General features: G+C 37.8%; 1 protein-coding gene across 3 annotated transcripts; it reads right to left on the bottom strand.

Annotated features, from left to right (window-relative positions):
* Positions 1-534: 534 nt before the first annotated feature.
* Positions 535-17,161, bottom strand: LOC121382114. Of its 3 annotated transcripts, none has more exons than XM_041511617.1 (6): positions 16,967-17,161; positions 10,164-10,269; positions 9,086-9,195; positions 8,379-8,464; positions 4,661-4,858; positions 535-2,598 (listed from the first exon to the last, which is right to left on the bottom strand). In XM_041511617.1, the coding sequence occupies exons 1-6, from the start codon at positions 17,053-17,055 to the stop codon at positions 2,516-2,518; spliced, it is 672 nt and encodes a 223-aa protein (XP_041367551.1). In that variant the 5' UTR covers positions 17,056-17,161; the 3' UTR covers positions 535-2,515. The 3 variants fall into 3 exon arrangements, with proteins under 3 accessions (XP_041367551.1, XP_041367552.1, XP_041367550.1); XM_041511618.1 differs by having other exon boundaries at positions 16,963-17,082; XM_041511616.1 differs by lacking the exon at positions 16,967-17,161 and adding an exon at positions 12,494-12,772.
* Between the last annotated feature and the right edge of the window lie 2,839 nt (positions 17,162-20,000).

Below are 20,000 nucleotides of genomic sequence, written 5' to 3'. Positions count from 1 at the left end.
ACTGGGCTACGTCTATGTGGAAGGTGCTGGGTGAGATTTGACAGTGAACAAAGTTCTGATTTATAACCGCAAATGGCATAATATCAGAATAGAAGGTGCATGCTCAACTGAGGGTAGGAGCCAGCTCAGTGGATAGAGCGCTCTCCCAAGGTTCTTAGATCGAAGGATTGAACCGTGTACATGGACCCTTTCTGTAATTGGGATCGTTTTCCAGTCCAACCTAGCACTCTACGACTTGTATATAAAAGGTCATGGTATGTTCTGTCATATCAGCGTGTAAATGCATGTAAAAGATATCTTGCTGCTAATGGGAAAATGTAGCGGTTTCCTCTGACTACGTATCACAAAAATTGTATAACAATCATAGGGCATAAAAAAAGAAAAAAAAGTATATAATAAATAAACATTCCATTTTACTGCTTTTTGTTAAATATGTCAAATGAAAAGCAACAAGAAGAGGGTATACATAAGCATATTGTATTTATTATTTTCAAAATTATAAACACATGTTTACAAAACAGCAAAAATACTTATGTTTGACATTTGCTATACAATACAATCAATATACGAGCTACATTTTAAATAGACTATTGAAACTATATATATATATATATATATATATATATACACACAAAAGGTCAGAAATCACCAGCATGAAATATTCATCTGTTATTTCTAAAATACATAATTACTACATCAAGAAAACTTACAAAATTAAAAAAAAAAAACATAATACTGAATTGGTATATATACATTATACTAATACACTGCATAAAAAGCAGTTCAAATAGCATTTGTATATAAAATCCGTAAATGCAATGTGTGTACTGTATTACAAACAGCATATGTGTCACCTACATAACTAACAAACTATGTATCTCATCCTTTTCATTTTTAGTTTTCGCAAATGTTATCAGAAGCAGAAGTATATAACAGCCTCAGCGACCGCTATCACGGAGTCAGGAAACTAAACTGTAACGCGGGATATCCGCCTTCGACCCAGGCACGTAAAATGGAAGATAATTTGAGAACAAGAGGATCTACGTCCCATATTTTCGAACCTATCTTAGCGCTACGAAATCGCAAAACCACCGTAAGCTATGAAGTCACTATAACATGTGCTGTAGTGACGTCATAGCCTAAGATGGGTTTACGATTTCGTAGCGTTAAGATAGCTTGGAAAATCCCTAGACTGTCTCTAGCTAAAATAACACGGGTTAATTTTTAGCTCTGTATTTGTTTTTCACTGTGAAGACACGTAACTCGGGTTGAAAAACTAAATTCGTGTAGAGGAACCCTAAAGTGTCAAATTTACAAATATATACAAACAAAAAGTCGATATTGCAGCACATGCATTGACTCAAATACTGGCGCGTATTTGTGGTAACACTACAGATCACTGAAAACCTAATATATGATAAATTGTACTTTCTGACGTCAGTAAGGTATGTTGTAGATTAGATGATATACAATGATTAATAACCAATCTACACAATAAAATTAAATGATTTTCAAATGCCTTCAAAATATATTCCAGTGTACTTCAGTGCATAACAGAAATTATGACTACTTGCAAAGTAGCATTGTTAAAGAAATATTTATCTGAATATTACGAGTTTCGGCACTAACATACGAAACAAAAATGTCTGAGATTTAGTACATATGTTTTGCCCCCTAAGGCACATAATTATTAAACCTGTCAAAATCAAAGTAAAATAGGAACAAAGCAAGATATCCACTAACAGAATTGTTGAGCTATATTCGACAATCTTGCAAACCTCAAGTCGTCATTTTCGAAATGGCACTAAATCAAACTTTAACAACTGTCATCGTTACTCACTTCAGTTGGACTCTTAAGAACTATTGTTGATAATCAATATGTTAGCCGAAAAACGTAATTTGTCGTACAGCATACATTCGTAGAACACACCTATCCAAAAGGAGATTATTATAATTTTCCTATCCTAAATATTTTACCGAAAAGAACACGATGTTTACCAAAGAAATTATCGCAGACACGAAAGTAAAAACAAGCAAAAGACAAAACTCAACTCAACTAAACTACAAACAGGCACAAATAATTTTACTTTACATGATCACATTTTAACACGGCTATATCATAATTAGTTATAGTTATAATTATTTTATTTTTTATTATTAAATTATTTTTTTCTGCAACGATTTCAAGGGTCGTTCGTGTTGAAATCATCTCAGAATAAAGAACGTGTCTACCTCACCAGCTGAGTACACCATGGATTGTCGTTCACATCTTGTAGAAAATATCTCATTCAAATAATGGCTTTTGTTTGTGTGTTGGGTTTGCTTTTTCATTCGTTTCTTATTTTTTAATTCTTTTTCATTTCCCCTTTTTGCTTTCTGTGAGTTTGACTTCTTTTCTTTCTTGGTTGGATTGTGTGAAGGTTTTGGGGAGCAGTTTAGTTACTAATCCACAATTTTAAATGTGTTTAAAACTAAGTGCATGTTTATACTTGATATTTCAACCAATTTCTGTAAATTATTTGCTTTTGTAGAAGCCTTTATATCTGATGGGACTCTGTAGCTGAGTTTCAGGATATCGTGGAGTTATTACTTTTGGCACTGAAAAAGAAGAAGAAAAATGTTGCTCTTTATAACAATAAATTCCAATCATCAGATTATTTTTTTCATTGGACACCAGTATTAGAGGCAGCCAACAGAAATTTAATTATACCCAGATGAACATAAAACAAAATAACAGACAACATATATAATTAAATTTGAAACATACTACTTACTAATAACACTATAAGGTTGTTTGGTTTGTTGGGGTGGGGGTTGTTTGTTTTGGGGTTTTTTGGTTCTTAAACAATAACGCTCAATAAGACAAAGTACCAATATAAAGTGACGTCATTAGTTATGACGTTTCCTGACGACGTAATTGGGTTTTTGACGTTCATCCAGAATTGTAAAATACCTGTAAGAAATCAAGCATTTTGATTGTCTGATTACAAGTGGTTCATTCTACGATATTCCATCTCCGAAAGTCAATGTACCTACTGTAACGTTGTTTACGTGTATTCATACGCGGTGGAGTGTCACTGTTTGTAAATATGGATGACGTACACGTACAAGACGCCGAGTCGTTTAATTTGGGTGAATTGGAAGAAATATTCGGACCAGAAAATGACCCTGAAGAATACTCTCCAGACGATATAGCACCGCCGTCTGCATCGGCCTTTTCAAGCAGAATTTCAACTAGCAATCGTCCTGTTGGGTGAAATCAGCTGATCGAGCATGTAGGCGCCTATAGACACTGACAGCAGACGACACCGATATCTCACGCTTTGCCAATAAAAACGCAAATATTCAAAAATTCTACAACACATTGATGAAAATATTGATCCCTTAAGTGCACCTAGCAGTGAAAAATCATCGTGTAAACCCCAAATTAAAAACGCGCCAAGTGACCCCGTTTACCCGATCATGGCCTCTCAAAGTTTTCAAACAAACTTGCAAAACACGAATATTATAACAAACACAGCTCCCAACATCAACAAAATTACTCAAATGACATCTAACTTTAACATGACAGGCAGTAGAGTTGAAATTCACAACCATTATCACACAACAAATATGAATTAGCAACGTAGCACAATAAATAAAAACGAATATATTCCAAATCTGGTTGATCCACAAACTCTTTTACAAGTTTACATTTCAGACCGTTCCATATTGCAGGGTATTTGAAATTGTGTTATGTTCTTCCATCTTAAAAGTGGTTTATTGGTATTGCTTTGAGTTTAAAGCATTATGTTGTTGTTGTTGTTGTTTTTGCGTCTATATAAATAAAAATTGGTTCAAATACACAATAGTATTTTTCATATAATTAGTTTTGACAATTTACTTCCAATTTCGTTACCCCCATGATGGACTCTTCCTATCGATTGAAGTCATTCAGTTACAGACACGTTTGACAAAATGTGGAAGTTTCGTGAATGAAAATAGTTCGCTATTTATATTACATTAAAAATAAAACATATATAATTTACAGAAAATAAAATTTTAAAATGTAAAAGGTATTTTACAATGGAGATCACCAGTTTCCATTTTTTTTCTCGGCTACGCGGCTTAGTGGTCATCCGTCAATCCACCGTCAATTAGATGATGTCACCTCTCGAAGAAAAAAATGGAAACAGGTGATCTCCTAAATGAACACACTCGCGTTGCTACGGCTAGGACAATGGGATGACACTAAATTGTAATGAATGTTACATAAATTTAATTAGTTTAAATTGTTTATCCATATATTATCAGTTAGTTTAATGAATTAGAGATGAGTATTTTCTATTATTTTATATTTTTCGCCAAGGATTCTTAAGAAAACTACTCTTTATGCCTATGTATTTTTGAGTTAATTATGGAACTGCTATATGTGGCATCGATTAATCTGTTGTTGCTTATCATAAATGCATGGAGAAAATAGAGAAATATACCCTTGAACACTGTTGCAGTATTAAAAATAAATTCGGTTATATTCTATTTCAGTATTAAAAATAAATCGGTTATATTCTATTTCAGTATTACAAATCAGTTCGGTTATATTCAATTTCAGTATTAAAAATCAATTCGGTTATAATCTATTTCAGTATTAATACTATTCAAATTTCCCGCGTTAACTTACAGTGTCCTGATTCCCTTGGGTCTTGGGGCATGGACGGGCGGTATCCACACGTCTGTAGTTCTGACAGTTCTCGGCGGTTGTAACTCTGGAGGTCGCCAATACAGGGGGCGTACCGCGCGCTGGCTAGGTGGGGTCTGTAAGGACCCTCGTCGTGAAGCGCGTTGTTGAAATTTTCACTGTCGTATATGCTGACCAGACCTGAAAAACACGAATAACGACAGATCTAACAACAAATTGGGCCGATTTCATATGTCTGGGTTATCAGTGTGTTTTGAAAACCTATAGGTTAAACCTAGGTTAAACCCTGGGTCTTGTTTACTGTGCATTTCACATGTCTGTCTTTCAATAACCCAAGTTTAACACTGGGTTACAATTGTATTTCTTGTTTAAACCTGCTCTTGAGGTGGTTTTTCGTTGGATTTGCTGACAGTAAGTTTTCTTCATGGATAATTTCGGCAGCAAAATCGTGTTTTACGTCAGTATCATAGAGCCATGTAATGTGAACGTATTTTTAGAGACCATTTGAACCCACTAAAGTAGCGAATAAAGGCGTGTGGGTCGGGGTGTTCGAACCCTCCCCCCGACAAGATGCCCTTTTGCCTTTTTTTATTTTATATTTTTTAGCACGACTGTATAGCTAGATCCACGCCTTCACATAAGAATTATTCACCATGTTCGTGGCGAACGAACAACAAAGCGCCTGAGAAATATAGAGGATAATAAACGAGATACCAGCTATTATCACATTTTTGTCCCGAGTGAAATAATTTTTATAATTAATATTATTTCACTCGGGACATAAATTTGATAACTGGTACCGAGTTTGTTATTCTATTTATTACCCACAGCTATTTTTTCTCTAAACGCCTTTATTTTAGACGCACATGTAGCCTACGTACATGACTGTATGGAAACGATGTAAACCATTTTACACACTGGTCTCAGTATTGCTATAACTTTGTATTTTAATCACGTTCACAGATAATTTTCAAATAAATAGATTCTTTTTATTCTGCTAAAAATATATATAATGAACTGTATTAAAATTATATTTTGTTATAAATTTACCACTGAAACAGTCGTGAACGTAAACTCTTTAAACTACATGACGTCATTTTGTGTTTGCCAAATCGTGTTGACGTTATATTTAGTACCGACAAAGTCATTGGTTTGTAAGCGTCAAATCGGTCAATAATATTGTACGTTACACCACTGCAGAATATTTCTCACTGAGAAAATATGGAAAATATTTTCCCTGTTATGAGTGACCACTGGTGTAATAAATAGAGGCTATTTCATGGGGGTTTTCGAATACGATTTTTATGTCAACGAGTGATGTGTGAAAACCATATTTTCACGAATTGCGAAGCAATGAGTGAAAATATGATTTTCACACATCACGAGTTGACATAAAAATCGCATTCGGAAAAACACCATGAAATGGTCTATTTATTATATACATATTTCCTAATTTTTGACAATATCTTTCGCTCTTTGGTAATATCTTTCACTTATCCTATCGAAAACACGTAAACACGAAAATTTACTTTACCATAGACTTTTAAAAAGAAATTTGATTAAAATTTATCTTTATTAACATTTATTTAACAATACTGCGGTGCAAACATACCTGACAAAGCGATCCTCTAAAAACTCCCACAGAAACAAAACGAGTCGAACGCCGTTAAATTCTTACACTTAAACTCGATGACACTAAATTGTGTCATCATTATTTAGCTTCGTATTCAATTTGTTTTATATATTTTATCGTAATTGCACTTCGTATCCCGTTTTTATAGGTACAGTTGTTTAAATTACATTTTTTATTTCAAATACGATCAGATGCATTGGTAATCATCAAATTTAAATACGAAGAACCGAGACAAAGGGAGATAATTTAATCGTGCACTTTTACAAAAAAAGTAAATACGACTTCTATATTTTCACTGTAGCTAAAATACAGTGAAAATATGACTTTTCACCGGATATGACTTTTATGGTTTCCGTAGATCTATATATTTCATTGCTATGTATATAATAAATATAGTTATTTACTAAGTTAGTAAAAATAAGCATTTTCTTCATGGTGTATGAACTGCACTAAAACGGGAAGTACTAGTATTGGAAGTTGATAGGTTACCACCGGTATCAAAGTAATAAACGTCTATCACAGACTGCAGTCTTATAATAACATGCTTTCGTGTTTGTCTCGTCTTAATAAAGGGAAAAAAAAGCGAGATATGCCCACAGGTTTGAAAATTTGACCAAAAGTTGTCTCGGTACCCTTAGGCGTATGCGTCCCATTTTTTATAAAAATATTTTGGGGGGTGGGGGTGCGGGCTGGTTTTTGCCCGAATTAAAGGGAAATGCCCGATTCTGGGTAACAATGTATATTCATATTTGCATTATTAGCAACAGCTATTTAGGGTTCTGTACGCATTTTACATGGATGATAATTAATATTGTGAGTAAAATTATGGAAATACATGGTGAAACGTTTTCAGGCCAGCTCATTTTGTCCAAACATTTTTTTGACCGAATATGAAGGTTTGTCCCAGACTGGGGGGGGGGGGGGGGGGGAGAGAAAGAGGAGGTAGCTGATCCCCCATCTCGTACGCGGATGCTAATATTATACCGGCAACTAGTTTTAACTACAAAATGAAAAAGTGTAAGCTATCCCTCGCTTATGTCCCTTTCCAGATCTGCGGGTAACCCATGTAAAAAGCATGGTTTTGTAAACACGGGTAAAACACACACATGTGAAATGCACCACGGGTGTAGGTCTAGTTCAAGTTTTTCAGCGTTTTACGTAAACCAGTGTTAAACCTAGGTTTTGATATAACCTGGTGTTTCGAAACCCAGACATATGAAATCGGCCGTGTCTACCTATATATGTATGTATGTATGTATTGATGTATGAATATCTATATATTGTATGTATTTCGAGGTTGACTATTACATACATAGATATTAACGCACTGGCGCAGGGAATAATTAAATCCTTTCTGGCCTCACAAATTGTCCCATGCCGTTGCTGGGACTCGAACCTGTGGCACCGATTCGCCCGCAAATTGCAAGACTAACCACGGATACGCTCTGAGCTATCGAAGCCTCCATAAAAAGGAAGTTCTTTAACTCAACCATATGCATGGGGCCTACAATCTACACGGTCGATCCCGCTTACGTGCATGAAACAGTGGGCAGACCTGGCACTGGCTAGTATGTATTGATGTATGAATATCTATATATTGTATATAGCCCAATGGGTCCACCAACGGGGATCGATCTTAGACCGACCGCGCATCAAGCGAGTGCTTTACCACTGGGCTACGTCCCGCCCCCAAACATAAAAGATCCCTTGCTACTAATGGAATAATGTAGCGGGTTCTTCTCTAAGACTCTATGTCAAAATTACTAAATGTTTGACATCCAATATCAATGTGTTCTAATGGTGTCGTTAAAAAACCAAATTTAACTTTCTACGTGTACGTGTATGTGTATGTGTTTGTGTGAAGGTGTGTGGAGGAGCGAACTTGGTAGTGTTTACCCTATTATATAGATGACTACAATACTTGTAAGTAACGATGACCTTGACTTTCTACCTGTACGTGTATGTGTATGTGTTTGTGTGAAGGTGTGTGGAGGAGCGAGCTTGGTAGTATTTACCCTATTATATAGATGACTACAATACTTGTAAGTAACGATGACCATGACTTACCATCAACGAAGACGACCCTGCTTCCGCTGTGACCAAGAACCTCCTTGATGTGTCGCCACGTGCCCCCGATACGGCCTTCTCGACACCTGCAAGTCAACGTAGTATAGAGAGCATGTGTTTAACGATCAGTAAAACGACGGTAGTGTTGGTGATAGTTGGCGATCGTGATGTGTGGGTGTGGTGGTAAGAGGGGTTGTGATCTTGATGACGCTGGTTAGGATATGGTGATGATGGTGATAGTTCTTGTGGTAGTGGTGGAGGCGATAGTGGCGGTGGTGGTCACGATGGTGGTGGTGGTGGTGGTGGTGGTAGCGATGTTGTTGATATATATATATATATATATATATATATATATATATATATATATATATATATATATTGGTAGTGGTGGTAGTAGCAGTGGTTGTGGTGGTGGGGATGATATATATTTTGGTAGTGGTGGCAGTGGTGGTGGTGGTGACTGTGATGGTGAGAGTGATAGATGTAGTTGTCATGGTTTAATGATGATGGTGGTGGTGGTGGTGGTGGTGGTGGTGAAAATCGTGATGGTGCTAGCTGTAGTAGTGCTGGTAGTAATGATGGTGGGAATAGTCATGACAGTTTTCGACTAACTCAGAGTGGGTGTACAGTTTAGTAGTCATGTTTAGCTCCACTACACAAACGTCTTTCTGACTGCCAACAGCCACCGTGTCTCTGAAGCTAGTTACCTTGGTGGTCCTGGGTTCGGGTGGATGTATGCTATCTGTTTCGTCAGATTACAGTAGGCTTTGTTAAACTCGTCCACAGAACGCTGCCCCAGGGGCTTGGCTGCGTCAGCCTGCAAATAAACCACAAAGCCATTGGAATATGAAATTTTGAATATCACTTTAAAAGTGAGTTGTGGAAATTCGTGTCATACGTACACAAAACAAAAACATCTAATAGTCTGCCCAGGCGCCCAAACATAAACCATATAGAAAGAAATGATTTATTTAACGACGCACTCAATACATTTTATTTACGGTTATATGGCGTCAAACATATAGTGAAGGACCACACAGATAATGAGAGAGGAAACCCGCTGTCGCCACTTCATGGGCTACTCTTTTCGATTAGCAGCAAGGGATCTTTTATATGCGCCATCCCATAGACAGGATAGCACATACCACAGCCTTCGATGTACCAGTCTAAAAAAAACATATAGTGATATTTATATAGTTCATAACTTTATACGACCTGTTGCTATGGCTTGATTTGTTATTTTTGTTAGTCCCCTACCGATCCAACCGGAGGGTACTATAGCTTCCATGTCCGTCCTTCCGTCTGTCTCTCTGTCTGTCCATCCGTCCGTCTGTCTCACATGTATCACGGATGTTTTTTCACCAAGGCTTGAGATACTGAGCTGACATTTTGTATATAGCTTTATCATGTACTGTTACAGATCAAGTTTGACTTTAATGGCGATATACCCATGAACTTAGGCCATGCGAAAATATGTTTTTGGATGTTTTTTCACAATGCCTGGGGATACTGAGCTAAACATCAAGTTGGACATTCATGGCGATTTATAAATTTTTGACAAAATTATGGCCCTTGAACATGGGAGATACGAAAAAATAGGCCCCGGTAGGGGACATGTATTGCTTAAGCAGCACTCTCATAATGCTTGTTTTGCGTGCCTTGCTATTGCTATGACAAACAAAACAAGAGTTTGATTGCACTCAGATTGCTGGTTAATTACATAAAAGAAAGCAGTATTTTACAGTTTTCCGTATTGTCTACTAGTAGTATATGTGTGATACTTACCACCCTGTCCTGGTGCCATCTCGGACCGGAAGCAGGGGCTGTGCCGCAGACAGCCGCCCTGGCCATAGGGTTGTCCCGCCACTCGTTCATTGACGTGTATGTTGTTCTGAAAATAAACGAAATACATTACCCGTATGTTGTTTAATGCATTTAAGTTTATTTGTATGATGTGTTACATAGAAGAATCAATGCCACGAGCGCGGAGTAGGGTGAGTTTGCTGGTCTCAACTGATAAGAATTTCATTATTTACTAAAGGTGCATTCATACTTCACATGGTTGGCGAGATTTCATTACTTACTTATTAAAGGGATATTGGGTGATTGGGGGGGGGGGGGGGTGGGTGTTGGGTGTGTGTGTGCTGGTTTGTTTTTGTATGTGTTTTTATTGTCGGGTTTGGGGGGGGGGGGGGGGGGTATGAGTGCAGGTTCATTCAACGCACTTCCGGTGATAACACATCGACCTAAATGTAATTTCCATATGAGGTGCAGGCCAGCATATGAACTGAATTTTGTACTAAAGGTTGCTGCTTCGAATCTCCTGAAAGAAAATATTTATGTATTTGTTAGGTCTTACAACATGTTTTTATTTCGAATAGGTCCTTTCTGAACCTTTCTGCCCCAAGTTCAGCCAGCAAACGTTTCGCTAAAGTTCGCGAATTATTTGCTTGGTTTCCGACGTGGCCATTTGGTTTACATTGAAGCGCAAAAACCAGTCTAGCGGATGTTTTTCTGCTCGGTCTGAATGAACGCAGCCCTGGTTCGGTAGGGGAGCGTGCAATAATTTTGGTTTTGTCGTGGGTTCTTGTTTTTGGGGGAGTTTATTTCTTTTTTGGGTCGTTGGGGGTTGTGTTTTAGGTGCGTATTATTTTGTGTGTTTTGGGGGGGGGTTTTTGTTCTTGTTGTGGGGGTTTTGAGGGGTTGGGGGATCCCTTAACCTGGAACCAACGTGTTTTGTATATACATTTTGAAAATGCATATAAACTATCTCTTGTTTTAGTCTATAGCAGTAGGCTGAGTAGTCTATGTGGCGATTACGAGTTTCCTCTCTCGTGTAAACCAAGAGTCTACCATGACCATATGTTGGACACCATAAGCGAACGAGGTGGGAGATCAGGATTCATCTGTCCTCCCCCCCCCCCCCCCCCCAACCTCCCTAGCGCTGGAGCAAATCTTCGCATTCGATGAGCTGTCCTAAAACCTTTTCACTATGCATTTCCATCTTTCCACTCACAAGTTTAGTTATAATCAATGTAAAAAAAATGCTTAGTCACTGGTTTGCAACCCTATATAATAATGCAAATATGAATAAATGTTGTTATCCAGTTTCGGGCGTTTTCGTTTAATTCGGAACAAAATCAGTATCCACTAACAGCCGCCAACTACGCCCTCGCCAACTACGCCCCACCCACCTACTTACCCCAACCCCATCCCACATAAACACTCCACCCCGCCCAATCCTCCACCCCTCCACACGAAATGGAGCTCGAATTATAGCCGAGGGGAATCTAGAGGCACAGTGGAAGCAAGTAGACATTGGGGGGAGGTAGCCATGGTTTTGAATGTGCATTCACTAACCACTAACAACTAAGCACTAATTCACAGCCAGGGGCGGGACGTAGCCCAGTGGTAAAGCGTTCGCTTGATGCGCGGTCCGTCTAGGATCGATCCCTGTCGGTGGGCCCATTGGGCTATTTCTCGTTCCAGCCAGTGCTCCACAACTGGTGTAACAAAGGCCGCGGTATGTACTATTCTGTCTGTGGGATGGTGCATATAAAAGATCCCTTGCTGCTAATCTAAAAGAGTAGCCCATGAAGTGGCGACAGCGGGTTTCCTCTCTCAATATCTCTGTGGTCCTTAACCATATGTCTGACGCCATATAACCGTAAATAAAATGTGTTGAGTGCATCGTTAAATAAAACATTTCCTTCCTTCCTTTCTAATTCACTATCCTGAGCCCCGTTCCACGTGGCGATCTTAACTCTAAGATCACCTTCAGGTAGTTATGCATATAAGGTTAGTTTAGCGTAAGATCGCTTTGTGGAATGGGGACCTGGACAGACAGCCCATATAGCTGTGTTGTGTGTGTGTGTGTGTGTGTGTGTGTGTGTGTGTGTGTGTGTGTGTGCGTGCGTGCGTACGTGCCCAGGACAGCGTGATTGAACCTTTATTGAACATAAGCACGAATATAAGAAATGAATAAGAAATGAATTAATGAATATGTCGAGGTCTTGCTAACCTTACATTCCTTTCTTCTGAACCTCTGAGCGGTTCTGCGCTGTATGTAAATATTATTATAATTTACAAATTCTCAAATGTCTCCCCAACCTTACCTGTCTTCTTCCTTTTTCTGATACGGCTCATACTCTTTATGTAAGTAAATCGGACAAAACGTCGACGGTTTCCACTGCGCATATAGGTCCATGTTTATCGGCACATCTTGATTCTCAGCCATGTCTATAGCAAACACGGCCAACGACAAAACGTACCTAACTTTGTGACACGGATTTCATCTACACAAGTCGAGCAGTGAATAACCGCAACAATTTCCACCGCGACTCCCCGTCTTAACCCCGTGTTACGTACGTGCCTACTGCACTTAATATCTCCATGTACGCCATTAATCTTAAGCCGGCTTATACCCGTTTGCTCAAGGGTTTTTATTGTGTATTTTCTCCAATGGGGCAGGTATAAAAAGATTGTTCAAGCTAGTGTGGCTTAGTGCGTGTATTTGACAATGAAGTTATTATAAGCAGGGTGAGACACATTATTGATAAAAATCGATCGTAGAAAACCGCAGTCAGCCATGTGAAGTACTATTACAGTCCTGTTGTTCGGTTTAATAACTTTAATACGAGGTATGTTGGTCGTCATTCTAAACACCACCCCACCCCCCAATGCTAGTCATTCCTTCAGATAATCCCTTCTACTGCCATTATCTTCCTCCAGTCGTTCCCCACCCTTTGTTGCCCACCCGCTGTCATTCGCCGCTTCTAAACACAAATACTAACACTGTTATTCGCTTTAATTTTACTTCATTACAAACATAAACTTTATTAAAATAGTCGCACAAAATATTTAAATGTACACTCATAAAACACCCACATTTCAAGATTAGAGCGATTCGACAGAGTAATTTTAACAGCAATCGATGGTTGTAAGACTTTTTGAGATCTAAACTGTGAAGTTTCCGAATTTAATACATCTTCAACTGAATATCTAAACACACTTCTTGTTTGCAGGTTAAGAGAAAATATATTATATATGTTTTACAATGTGCAAGTAATTGAAAACGAATATCATACGCCCAGAGTTTCCTGATTTAAGATCACGCTTCTTGCTAGTGGTATCCAACATTTGGCCAGTTATGCAGTTGGGCGCAAATTCCATTTGTCCGTAATCTGTATGCAATGATGTGTACGGAATTAATAATCCATAGATACGTACACTCGTACGGAGACACATACATGGAATCTACTCAACCTATTTATATCGTAAGTGTACGGAATACGGACAAACAGAATTTGTGCCTGATGCCTTCCAGTAATCAGATGATTATATATAATAAATCAGGCTACATTCATACATTTTTCTGCGCTTAAACAAAATGTATATCCTGTAATTAATCAATGTTAGGACGCCAACTAAATAGTACCTAAACTGAGTATCTGACGTGTATCTATGGGTAGTGGGGGATGACCTTAGTGAAAAGAACATGAAGAAATGTTGGGGGAATCTCCGGGTGGTGGGGGGGGGGGGGGGGGGACTGGGGGAATGTATGGACGCCATTGACAGTAACCATTAAGTTATCTGGTTTCTAACATACACTAGCTGTCAAATATACACAGACCCTTCAAATGATTCTGGGCCTTATTCAGTGTGTAGACGTGATGCTCCGTTCTTGTTACTAATACCTAAAAGGTCACTTGTTCAAAACGTCTGTTCAAAAGCCATAGAGTGGCCTATACAGACAGGTTTCGGTGTATCAATATGAATATACTTAACTGTTCAAATAGCAAGTGTATCATAGCTGTTCAAGCATCAAGTGTATCGTAGCTGTTCAAACATCGAGTGTATCATAGCTGTTCAAACATCGAGTGTATCGTAGCTGTTCAAACATCAAGTGTATCATAGCTGTTCAAGCATCGAGTGTATCATAGCTGTTCAAGCATCGAGTGTATCATAGCTGTTCAAGCATCGAGTGTATCATAGCTGTTCAAGCATCGAGTGTATCATAGCTGTTCAAGCATCGAGTGTATCATAGCTGTTCAAGCATCGAGTGTATCATAGCTGTTCAAGCATCGAGTGTATCATAGCTGTTCAAGCATCGAGTGTATCATAGCTGTTCAAACATCGAGTGTATCATAGCTGTTCAAGCATCAAGTGTATCATAGCTGTTCAAGCATCAAGTGTATATAGCTGTTCAAGCATCAAGTGTATCATAGCTGTTCAAGCATCATGTGTATCATAGCTGTTCAAGCATTATGTGTATCATAGCTGTTCAAACATCAAGTGTATCATAGCTGTTCAAACATCAGGTGTATCACAGCTGTTCAAACAGTATGTGTATCATAGCTGTTCAAGCATTAAGTATATCACCGACATAGCTGTTCAAATACAGGTATCGCCTACCATAACTTGTTTTCGATGCACTGTGATGAACATCCATAGGTGCAACTATAAGCCAAATTGCATTGACCTTGGACTTATAGTTTGCGAAAAAATTATCAAAACGTGAATCTTCAACGCAAATGTTGACGCTGTTGTCGTCGCCGTCGAAAAAGTAATACCTAAATATCGCCGTGTTGCCTCGTAAAGGCGAGACAAAAACTAATCTATTTATAATCGAACTTTATTATCTTAATTCATGAAGACAAACATATATACAAATAATCATATATATAACATGCATTGACGCACATGACTTTGTATTTGCTAAATGCTGCTGAGTTCAGTATAAAGCTATTCTATGTGGCATGGTAGATTTCACAATCTTGTTCTTATAGCTATTTTAAACTAAATTTGTTTTTGTTGACAACACAAATTTACTGAAATGAAAGAACAGGTGTTATTCCAATAAACAATATATAGTCTGATGGTTCACTGCGTTAATATAATTATTTTTTCTTAATAATCGTTGGTTTCAACGAATTAACATTTACACTGTACAGGCGTACAAAATCTAAAACAGAACTGATTTTGAAAATGGATAAAATTGATATGTATAATTAGTGGTTGTTATTAGGCGATACACTGTATACTGTTTCTGACGATAGGTTAGGCGACTGGGTAAATTTAAGCTTAAAATAAAGTAGATGGAAGGATGTTACCTTGCAATACACCAAATCTTTGCTGGGATTATGAATAATGAAACACAAACTTCAAATAGTATAAATAAACGGAATAATATGATTACACTTGTTTAAAATAATTCTATGTAGATTCTAGGCTGAAAATTTAGCATTACATTCTCAACAAAATTTGCTTCTAGGAGGGAGGTGGGATCGGGGGGGGGGGGGGCATGTTGGGGTGCGTGTGTTTTAAGTAACGTTTATTTTCGGTGAGGGGTTATCGCTCATCAGATCGGCTGATTTTCGCTATCCAGGAGCCGTATTTGTGTAGTTATCTTAGCGCTACGATAACACAAAACATCGTAAGCTATGACGTCACTATGGCAAGCGCTGAAATAACGTCATATCCTACCATGGTTTTACGATTTCGAGGCGCTAAGATAGTTTCGAACATTTGTAGCCAAGCTTTCTAACAGAGTGAAAGGAAGGGGTTATATGCTTGATGACACCTCGGTGCATGCTAAACTACGGTTATTGAACGTTTAATTTACAGACGACAGTTTGGTAGAGATAGTGAGAGAGGAGTGCATGTTAAACTACGGTTATTGAACGTTTAACATACAGACGGCAGTTTGGTAGAGATAGTGAGAGAGGATACTCACTGCCACCACTTAGGCTACTCTTCCCAATAACGCGGCAAAAGATATTTTGATGTACCAGTCGTGGAGCACTAATTGAGACATGGAAAAACCTGAGGCTGTGTGTGTTCATTTTTGACATTCACAAAAAAGAGGCAGGACGTAGCCCAGTAATAAAGCGCTCGTCTGATGCGCAATGGGTCTAGGATCGCTCCCCATCGGTGGGCCCATTGGGCTATTTCACGTTCCAGCTAGTGCGCCTTTATATCAAAGCCCGTGGTATGCGCTGTCCTGTGGTATGACCCATATAAAAGATCCCTTGCTATTAGTGGAAACATGTAGCAGGGTTTCCTCTCTAATACCATGTCAAAATTACCACATGACTGACATCCAGTTGCCGATGATTAATAAATCAATTTGGTCTAGTGGTGTAGTTAAACAAAACAAACTTTAACATTCACAAAAAAACACCTGTGGGATATGAAGATTTGGTACGCTGTTATGAGAAGTACAATATAACGAAATACTATATTGGCGAACGACATGGTGGGCAACAAGCCCTCTTATCATACATCTTTTTGAGAGTTAATGTGCGAGGGCATCCAGAGCGTGACAGAGGAGAAAGCTTTATAGAAGAAGAAAGCAGAAGGAGGAGGAGAAGAAGCAGAAGAAAGCCAAAGAACAAGAAAAAAAAACATGAAGAAAAAAACAAGAACCAGACAAAATGAAAGTATAACAGTATGTTAATATCTAAACACATATCTTCACATTACTGAATGTGTAACAACAAAATACACTTGCAATTACCAGCATCGATTAACTGATGTAATCACAGTTTAATAAAACCTGGATTTTCCTTCACTCAGTACATACTTACTTTTGTCTACTAACAGCCCTCATATTTTCCAGAAGTGAAGAACTGTTTACGTTTTGAGCCACCTCTGTATCTTCTAATGTCGGTGCCATTTTGAACGCTTATAATAACACGTCTCTACTACGTTGAGTCCTATAATTATAGCAATGTTATTCAACACACACACGCTTATAAACGGCCCTACAGCAACTGAGTCTATATCGTAGATGACTCCATGCATATATACTCATATTGCTATTATCCCACCGGGGCTACCTGTTTTGCATATTGATTAATGTTTCACAGCTCGAGGCTGCCAAAATATCTGAACCTCTTCTGGACTACAAACCAAAAGCAACGGGACCCTTCAAAGCGGGGGATCGTCGCCGAAAAGTACGATCTAATGCCACGGCTAATTGCAAAGCAATAATTACACTACAATAGGTGTGTGACAATGCAGTTACTGAGGGGATCCCGACATTGGAAGGTCACGGACCTCTGGTTGATAATCTCATTTACAGATTCATTCACCCAAACGATTCATTTAGCCTTCATTGTACGCGGCACTGCTTCTTTGTTCAAACGTCACAAAGCCTGGCGCGGAAAGATAAAAGGCAACGTGTGTCATGCGGTATATCGTTAATGTACGTGTTGCAGTATTGCGTTATAAACCGCAATGCATGTAAAACAGTTGTGAACGTGTGGTTATGTCTGCTTTAACGTGGTCACGTAACAGAGTTCGCTTCATACAAACAACTACGGACAAACTATACAAACTATGCGATATTCTTTTCTGTGTTATTCCGTATAAACAACACGATATAATTTTTTATCGTATAATAGCTAGCGTATCCAGTGTAATTTTCAGAATTTGATAACTGTAAATTAGATGTAAATTAATCAGGTCGTGGCACTACGTTTATTGGCATGTAAGCAAACATACTACGGCAACACTCCTGAATTCACGTATGCATCAACAATTCTGAAACAAAAGCGTCAATAGCAACTTTACGCTGAAAGTTGTCCAGCGTTCTGAAAACAAAATAATATCATGCACTAGTATATTTTGATGTAAGGATATCCGACGTCATTCTCATTCAAAACAACACTGCATCACATATTCATACGTCATTTGAATATCGGTCAATGGCCGACTAGAATTATAGTTGCATATACTGTTTACAAAAATACGTTGTATCAAGTTTGAGATTATATGATCAAGAGATTATTACCCTAGTCAATATCATATATTAGGAACAAAAATAATGTATTATGCTCGCCAGAGGCTCACGTAATATAATCTGTATTCCTATACTAGTATATGATTTGACGATACCAAAACACTTTTATCTCTAAGTGATTATCTCTATCTACATAACATGGTCGTTGTTTTGTTAGACTTGTTTCTGAACACTACGTAAAGGTTGCGTGGCATTAATGAACAGGTCACCTGTATAAATGTTATTAGTTACGCGGTTTCCTCAGGAAATACAGATTGTGGAGAGGCGTACAATCCCGAACGACCTGTCAAATAAACCGCGTAACGAATTTATTACCTTTTAGATCTGTTTTATAATTAAACAAAAAGTACGGTACACTAACTCTCAAACTTTTAAACAAAGTACACATACAGTTTGGGTTGTAATATATTTTAATAACATAACATGTTATCAAATTCCGCAAAATGTATTGGATTTTTTTTCTAACAAATAACTATGCAAGGTATTTGCAGCTTTTTTGTTGGCCCTGAAAACATTTATTACCTTTTAGATCTGTTTTATAATTAAACAAAAAGTGCACTAACTCTCAAACTTTTAAACAAAGTACACATACAGTTTGGGTTGTAATATATTTTAATAACATAACATGTTATCAAATTCCTCATAATGTATTGGATTTTTTTTCTAACAAATAACTATGCAAGGTATTTGCAGCTTTTTTGTTGGCCCTGAAAACATTTCGAACCCTGTATTTTTCCGCCCTGAGTTTCATTGTAATGTCAAAAGCATACGATTTATAAACAATGGGGGACAACTCTTATAGCCTTATTATCTTGCGCTTTTAAAACCTTTATGATAATGCTGTAATATTGTAAAAAAAGAAATCAACATCAACAGTCAAAAAAAATTATTTGTCGGTTTGTACTGTAGAATCTGTAAAAAGAAAACAAAAAAAAGCATGTCAAGTTATTAAATAAAACATTTTCGTGATAATTAGCCTGAGTTCTAACACAGTAGCTGATGACGCAACAGCTCAGCATTAGCTTTTAATACGCAAAAAAACTACAATCTAGCGCATTATTTGGCCAAACATCAGTCTCTATTTTTGTACAACCAGTCAAGCAAATCACCTGACATTTCGTACACTCCGGCAAAACCCTGTATTTTCCCGCAAATGATACGGTGTACTTGTGGTATGCATTACCTACTGACCAATCAAAACGCATGAAATTTATCTAAACGGTAATAAATACGTACCACAAGTACACCGTGTCATTTGCGGAAAAATACAGGATTTGCGGGAAAATACTGAATTTGCCGGGGTGTACGAAATGTCACGTGATTTGCTCGACTGGTTGTACAAAAATACAAACTGCGGATGAGACCGACGAAATGTTCTCCAACACGCCTCATTGTTGTTAAAAGTTTTGAATTCATTATATATATATATATATATATATATATATAGCGCCGTGACCTTATTTATTATTTTATTTATCTTATCTTATTTTATTTATTTATTTTGTTATATTTCTTTGTTTCTTTTATTTGTCATGTCATGTCATATGGTTTTACGTGCACATTCAGAGCAAGCCGCTTCTTTTATTTACTTTTCACTAGCTTTTATATCAGTCACATACAGTCACATGGATCGGCCGGGTGCATCTCTTTCCTTTCGGTGGGCTCGACTGCAAATCTTTCGAACTTCGTTCTCCTTCCCACTAAATTAACCATCACTGGAGCTTTTGTGTCACTCTCCTAGTGGCACAAACGATGAAACTCATAACCCTTTGGCGTCACTATCCTAGTGACGCCGGTTTAGGAAGTTCTAAAAACTT

This window comes from Gigantopelta aegis, chromosome 9 (genome assembly GCF_016097555.1).
Source record: "Gigantopelta aegis isolate Gae_Host chromosome 9, Gae_host_genome, whole genome shotgun sequence".
NCBI lineage: Eukaryota > Metazoa > Mollusca > Gastropoda > Neomphalida > Peltospiridae > Gigantopelta > Gigantopelta aegis.
Note: the sequence above shows the minus strand (reverse complement) of the source record. Positions and strands in the feature narration are given on the sequence as shown.

Coding starts and splice junctions, on each gene's coding strand:
- LOC121382114 (XM_041511616.1), bottom strand. CDS start 12,615: ATGGCTGAGAATCAAGATGTGCCGATAAACATGGACCTATATGCGCAG. Junction 4,859..8,378: donor CAGGGTCGTCTTCGTTGATG/GTAAGTCATGGT, acceptor CGTGTTTTTCAG/GTCTGGTCAGCATATACGAC. Junction 2,599..4,660: donor CCCAAGGGAATCAGGACACT/GTAAGTTAACGC, acceptor CTTCTTTTTCAG/TGCCAAAAGTAATAACTCCA.